The sequence below is a fragment of the Bactrocera dorsalis genome, chromosome 2, assembly GCF_023373825.1.
Source record: "Bactrocera dorsalis isolate Fly_Bdor chromosome 2, ASM2337382v1, whole genome shotgun sequence".
Lineage (NCBI taxonomy): Eukaryota > Metazoa > Arthropoda > Insecta > Diptera > Tephritidae > Bactrocera > Bactrocera dorsalis.
In genome coordinates this window covers 26,454,461-26,462,028 of record NC_064304.1, presented here as the reverse complement: position 1 = coordinate 26,462,028, position 7,568 = coordinate 26,454,461, and the positions used below count along the sequence as shown (strand labels likewise).

Below are 7,568 nucleotides of genomic sequence, written 5' to 3'. Positions count from 1 at the left end.
GGCGCATTTTACATGGAGATCTTAAGTTGAAAGCGTACAAAATACAACTTGTGCAAGAACTGAAGCCGCTCGACCTTCCAAAGCGACATCGCTTCACTCTCTTGAAAAGTTCCAAGAAGGTCCGATTTTTTCGAGCCTAATTTTGTTCAGCAAAGGGGCCTATTTCTGGCTCAATGGGTATGTAAATAAGCAAAATTGCCGCAGAGAAACCCGAAGAGATTCAAGAGCTGTCATTTCTTCCAGAACAACTGTATGGTGTGGTTTGTGGGCCGGTAGAATATCGGTCCATATTTCTTCAAAAATGATGCCTGTGAGAACGTAACCCTCAATAGCGACCGTTATCGCGCCATGATAACCGACTATTTCATGTCTGAAATGTAAGCTCGTGTTCTCAGCGACATTTAGTTTCAACAAGGTGACGCCACTTTCCGCACATCGCATCAATCAATAGATTTATTGAGAGAACACTTCGCTGAGCAGATAATTTCACGTTTTCAGCTGATTGATTGGCAACCAAGATCGTATGATGCCACATCGTTATATTTTTTCCTGTGGGGATATGTAAGGTCTATAGTATATGCGGACAATCAGCTTCGATTCAGGCCTTGAAACAAAGCATCACGCATGTTATTCGAAAGTTACCTATCGAGATGCTCGAACGCGTCATCTAAAATCGGACTTAACGGATGGATCATCTGAGATCATCAAAGAGATAGTCTTCAAAAAAAAATCCAAACTATATTTTACCAAATTATAATAAAAATTCCCCATTAAATATGAAATTCCTGTGTGTTTTTCTTTAATAAAGTAAGGGAAGCTCGAAATGGATGACCCTATAGTTAAATTAATGCCATAAACTTGAGTCTACACGGAAATCCAGAAACTTGAAGTGTCAGCTACTAATTTCTTTCATTCTCAAGTCGTTTATGTAACCCGTCAGGAAGTTTACCACGCTTGTGTGGGTGGTCTTCTTTAATATTACATTAAACTCATCATTTAACTGCCGGGATTCTCTTTCTTATTTATTGACGTAAAAGCAGTCAAGTTCAATGTTGAATGGGTGCAATAAACCCATTTAATGTAACGACTGAGTAATTTAGTTCGGCAAGTTTACACAATAATAAAAGGAAAGCAAAAGAAAAGTGTGATTCGTATGCAAACAAAACATTTGCAAGCATTAAGCGAAACTGGCATACAAACTAATTACCTTGGCCGTGGTTGAACTGCGCTCATGAATTGCAAACCAAAAGAAATGCAACTAAGCGCAAGCCATACGAAATGATAATAAGAAAATATCGGTAAGTATTTATGCTGTTTCAACCACTTAACACAATATGCCGCAGAGCCCCATCTTAGTGTTTTCTTTTTTTCCAATTGGCCGCGTAATGGCTCGGGAAATGCAAATGCTGACGCCACTTGTTGCACAGCTGCCGCTTTTGCCACCATGCAGGTGGTGGGAGGGGCGGCGAATAACTACTGGCAACACATTTAACTTTTTGCTTTGCAGATAGCGATCGAAATGGCCAACGAATGCTGCCTGAACTAGTGCCAGAGCCACCAACACAGGCGAACCATCGTGAAGCCACCAGCAACGGCAGCGGCAGCGCGACCATCACTTAGACTAGGCGAAGCGAGCGTTGCTGAGGCGCATCATGGGGCGGCGCGGTGTGGTCTGTGGCGGCAGCGCGCCTAGCTTTTGGCATTAGGAAGCTGCATAAAACCAATGCGCTCATTGGGAAAACTTTCAGTTTCATAGAGACAACGTTGGCGCGTAAATCGTTAGTTACGTGGCATTTGAGTATTGTAGTTGGCGCGCTTTGTGGCTAAGTTGTGGCATTTATTGTTTACTGTTAATGAGTTGCGCTTCGTGTTGGCTCGCGCCTTTTGTGTTTGCTTTGTGTACGCTTACTAAACTATTAATATAATTTATCGCGTCGAAATTAATGCCAAATTTCGTTTGTTCATTGAATTGAGCTATTCAAGCGATTTGAGTTTTGCGTGCCGTTGAAGGTGTTTTGGTGATTGTGAATTTTGTAAACAAGCGTGAACATGAAGAGTTTTTGGAATGTAAGTAACTGCACAGACATGTGTCTACAGATATGCAGGCTTTTAGTAGCAACAGCTATCGAAGTGGCACAACCGAGTGAATAAATCATAAGTTAATATACATATATACAATAGATATGAATGTAACCTAAATAAGTAAATTAATGCTTTAATTAAAGCAATTTCGATAGATCGCACCTTACACTGTTTCACTATGTTTACCGAATTACTGGAATGTCCACTTTCAAAATATCTGCGAATTTCGATGTGCATACGAAAATTTGCACAGTTACCCACATCGAAATTTGTTGCGTCACATTTTTGCAAGGCGCAACATTTAGAGACGGGCATGGGTAATTTATAAGTAGTCAGAGACATTAGGGTTGGGAAGATAAGAAAACCACCGTTCGTCACCTCCAGAAGAAATTCTGGATTTGTATGTAGAATTGTCGAAGAATATAAAATAGAGCATTAATCCATAGTTGAGATAGAAGAATATCTTAATATTTGGATATTCTTCTTCTTATTATTATATTTATATTTTTTTTTTTTGTATAAAATAACTGACAGTTAAGAAAATATGAAGGTTATCCCTCAATATACCAATTTTTAGAGTAGTTAAAATAGCTTGTTTTCAACCGTAAAAAATAGTTGACGACAAGCTTAAATTAAATATAATTCTTTGTATTTATCTTTGCAAGAAGAGGTATTTTTTAAACAGTAAGTTGAATTTTAATAACAGTGCCTTGGGTGCTATATGAATTTCTTTCTAGACAAATAATACGAGCATTACTTAAAAATCCCATAAGCTTCCAGACAACCTTAATAACGTTAATATGCGCATATATATTATAGAAATTGTTCACGATACTCGGACTTACTTATTTTAAAAAATTGCAATCCTTAGCCAAAGTTAATATTAAATTAAAAATTAAAAAAAAAAAAATATTTTAACAAAAATAAAAAATTAAATTTTTAAAAATAAAACATTTTAACAAACATAAAAAATTAACTTTTTCATACAAATATTTAATTATTTTTTATTAAATTAATATTTATTACTTTTTATTAAATAAATATTTCTTATTATTATAAAAAAAAATATTTTCAATTAATTTTTCATTAAGTTTTTTTTATTAAAATAAACTTTTTTGTTTAATTTATTTATTTTAATGTGACCTGTAAATAAATTTACAGACATACTAAAAAAAATAATTTTTAAACTTTACACTAAAAATGTAATTTCAATAAAAAAAATAACGAAATAACAATGTAATATTTGGTAAAAAAGTTTTAGAAAAAATAAAATTGTTAATTTTTCTTTTTTATATAAAAATTGTAATTATTTCATTATTTTTTTGTAGATTAACATTTTTTATTATTATATAATAAAAAAAATTAATTTTCAATTACTTTTTTGTTTAATTTTTTTTTTATAAAAACTAAAACATTTTTATTAAAATAAATTTTTTTATTTAATTTCGTTTTTTATATTAATTTTAATATTTGTAATAAAAAAATATTTTCAATTAATTTCTTGTTTAATTTGTTTGTTAGAATTGGAATTTTTAATAAAACCTGGTTTTTTTTATTAAAATACAATTTTTTAATTTAATTTAATTTTTTTTAAATTAATTAAATTAATTAATTTAAATTAAAAATTAATTTTAATATTTTTAAATCAAAGCCGAGCATCAGTGAAAATTAATGTAAAAAAATAGTATTAAAAAAATTACGATTTAAAATTAAATATTTAATTAAATTCTTTTAAAACTTTTTCAAAATATTTTCTGCAGCATCACACTTTTCAATAATACAATTATAGCACATTTCACTCAATATGAATAAGAAAAATAGTTTGAATGCAAGTAAACCAATTTACTTACCACTGATTATTACTTTCAACAGTTCACTCACACACTCGCAAATAGTTTTTTCCGGTAAATTTTCACTTTATTAAAAGTTATTACAATAATTATTCAGGTTCAAAAGAAATTAGTTTAAATTATTAAAAATAAATATCAACATGCGGCACGGCATCGAACGAATCGTGCGAAAAGTAGTTGATCTATTTTGAATAAAAGCAGCCGAAACGTGAGGACGTTGCTTTTTATTTATGGGCGGCGTAGGCAGGTGTTAATAGGTGTGGTGTCCTCATGCGTGGCGCCATCGTGGGTGGTACATTTGTATTAGTATTAGTGTGTGGTATTCTCGCGATTGGCGTTCTTGTGAGTCGCGTTTGCTGGTTTGGAATATAACAGTGTTGTGCTGCGTAGTGTGGTGTAATATAGTTGGCAATGTTGTGCCTTGTAAAGTGGTGTGTGATATGGTAATTTGAAGTACTATAGTTCGCGCGAGGGACATGGGCTCATTTAGCCATAGTTCAAGTACTCAAGAAACGAAAAGTTTGCCATGTATTTAATATGTAAATATAATTTCAATAAAATCACATAAAAAAGAATTAACTCCTTTAGGATGTACACATAGACAATTATTAGTATAGTATGAGGGATATTTCAATGTGAAAGTCTAAAAAAGCAAATTTTGGGGATTAAAAAAATCTTTGTCAATTGTTTTAAAAATTTGAAGAAAAAAAATTTAACACGTGATTTCCGAAAGCGTTAAAAAAGGTCCTTTTCCGTGAATGAAGCCTAAAATAAAGAATTTATCTCTAGTAAATATTGCTCGTACAATAGTTTAAGGAGGACAAAAAGTGGTGCTTTTAAAAAATATATATTCTTATCACCGTAGGGTTCCATGATTTTGTAGGTCTGCTTCTGACTTGGTTCTGCCCCCTGTAGAGCCTTTCATAATTCTGGTTGAGGTTCTTTTGATAGTGCTGGCGATTCCGCCACGTATGAAGACTCTACCTCCGTCACTTGCCGACTTCCTTCATCCTATTGCTCGTAGAATGGTCTGATGGAGAGAATCCTACTAGGGTCTCGATCTTATTACTGCAACGTTTTCGTCAAAGTTTGGGTTTTTGTTATTTTAGTATGTAAAGAAGTCCACTCAGAGATTCCCTCAGAAAGGTTTTAATGGTTCCTAGACGGGGCGGTTGCTACTTCCGCCAGTCATTTCTGATAAGTGTCAGCCCGTTATACTCAGGTGTCAGAATGCCGCAACCACCAGCCCAGCTTGTTAAGCTAACAAGCGGTATATTGAGGCTGGTAAAGAAAGAGTGAAAAGATTTTAAATTCAGCTAAAAGCAACTTCTAATTACTAACCTACTATATACTAAGAAGTAGCTACTTAAGGCCAAACTGAACATCTAACAAAAGTGGTTAAATATATTTAATATTCTAGAGAACCCTTTTAATTATTAAGATTTTCTTAAATTGCCCCCACTTGACCTTCATGGGATAATACTCCGCTTTACTTAAGCCTAATTCTGTACCTTTAGCACTTACAGTGGTTGCGGCCTCATACTATTTGAATATCAAAAAATATTTTAAATAATAATGAAAAACTAAACAACAAATAAATATACATATAAATATTAGTAACACAAAAACCGCTAAAACTAGCATGTGTTATTAGGCATTAATTCAAAATAAGCTTGACTTTAAAAACTGAGGAAACAAGTGAGCGTTAATTACATTTTTTCATTAAGTTTGAAAGAGCGGCGAAGACATTGACAGTGATTTATTGAGTTGCAAGGTCGTCTATTGAACTCGCTACATAATGACTTAGCTATTTATACACTTATGTATGAATATTAGAGAGAAACATGTAGTCAAAGCCGAGTAAAGACAATAATCGGAATTATGTAATTACGAATATCCTGCAAAAACTAATAGGAGACTATCTACAGATTGGCAACTGATTGCCATTGAGTGTTAATTATTGTGTTGTATATTGACAGTGAAACTTATTAATTCCACATTTATTATTTTCTTTTATACTTTCTCGTCGCTGCAGCTGCTGTATTTCACCCTGTTGTGGCTGGGAACTAGCGTGCGAGCGCATAGTTCGTTTTATCGACGCGCTTATTACAGTCCTATCTCCTCATCACCCACCCACTACTTCACCTCACATCCCGGCAGTCATGAGTTCATGCCACTCTCGTATGCCAGCGATCTGCATACCGAAGAGAGCAAACGCAAGGAGTCACCGAAGAAATATGCAAAGAAAATCTCTTATCGTCATGTAGCTTCGGTAAGTTAGAACAAATTTGACTTATTTGTTATATTGTATAAAGTTAACTGGGTTTCTATTTTACAACTGCACAGGAGGAAGAAGACAATTCCAGTGAACGCTATGGTTCCAGTGAATTCTCGAATGAAGCGCATAATTTCAACTCGAAGGAGAATGATAGTCGCGAGTATACCATTGGTACACAAATACGCGTTCAACATCCCATAACTGTGCCCAAAAAGTCCACTTCTTCTCACCCGAAATACAGCACACATTTGCCCAATCATTACAAAAGCACCACCTATGCGGATGTAAATCTATCGACCGAAGCACACGATACGAAGTTACCGCCATCTAAGAAACACATTCACCATCACAAATATACACAATTCTATGAACCGGATCCCTTCCATATGGTATCCCCACCAAAACCTACACACTCTTCCGTCTCACCGACCCCCAGTCTTAGTTACAATGTGTACGAACCCGAACAGGACGAATACAATGTACATCCATCAAGTTCTAGCAGAGCTAAAGCTCAGCTGCGTGAACGTTTCAAAGGTGTTGCATCACAGAAGCAAATTGAAAAATATTTGGAAGATCAACAAAAGCTACTCGATGAAGCGCTTAAGCTGCAATTGCTTAATAATCCGAAATTTCAACATTTGATGAAATCGAAAGATGTCGAGCACCATTATGATGAGGCTGAATTTGAAGAATTGCCCATCGATCCACAACCTCCACCAATTTATCGTCCCAGCTACGATGACAATTTAACCTTCAAGTCGAATCGCGTACAAAGGCGTCCAAAAGGTGCCGAATTGAAGCGTTCACCCAAGTCACCAAAGCCACCATTGCCCATAGTTGGTACGAGTAAGCGGCGATTTCGCCCATCACTTGTCATCAATGTTTGAGAATGCCGAGGTCTATTGGACGTTTTTACGTTAACAAGTGTATATTAGGTTTAGGTTTTGTGCACCTAACGATGCTTTGCGATTCTTCTAGTTGTTATATTACTTAATTTGTATTTATGATTTATTTGCTTAAGATATTAATTTTTTGCCTTTAATAACATTATATAATATTATATAACAATGTAAATAAAAATATAATTTTTTCTAGTAAATTTTGGTGTTTTAAATGAGCTTTACAAAAAAACTTCGAAAAATTACTCGACTTGGTCTACTTCTTCTTCTTTATTGGCGTAGACAAGACGTAGAGTTTACAATAGCGTGCCAGTCTTTCTACTTTTTCACTGTTTGGCGCCAATTGGAGATTCAAAGTGTAGCCAGCTCCTTCATCGCTTGGTCTTTCCCTTTCACGGCTTCGCTCGCATGACAGGGAGTAGCTCAGTCAGCAATCCATCGGCGACTGTAGTAAATGCC

General features: G+C 34.6%; 1 protein-coding gene across 1 annotated transcript; it reads left to right on the top strand.

The window, feature by feature from the left end:
• The first annotated feature begins 1,752 nt into the window (after positions 1-1,752).
• Positions 1,753-7,309, top strand: LOC105233904 (uncharacterized). The gene is made up of 3 exons (XM_011216080.4): positions 1,753-2,067; positions 5,968-6,204; positions 6,279-7,309. Exons 1-3 carry the CDS (start codon positions 2,050-2,052, stop codon positions 7,095-7,097), a joined length of 1,074 nt encoding a protein of 357 aa, XP_011214382.2. The 5' UTR covers positions 1,753-2,049; the 3' UTR covers positions 7,098-7,309.
• Positions 7,310-7,568: the final 259 nt, after the last annotated feature.

Coding starts and splice junctions, on each gene's coding strand:
- LOC105233904 (XM_011216080.4), top strand. Junction 6,205..6,278: donor CTTATCGTCATGTAGCTTCG/GTAAGTTAGAAC, acceptor ACAACTGCACAG/GAGGAAGAAGACAATTCCAG.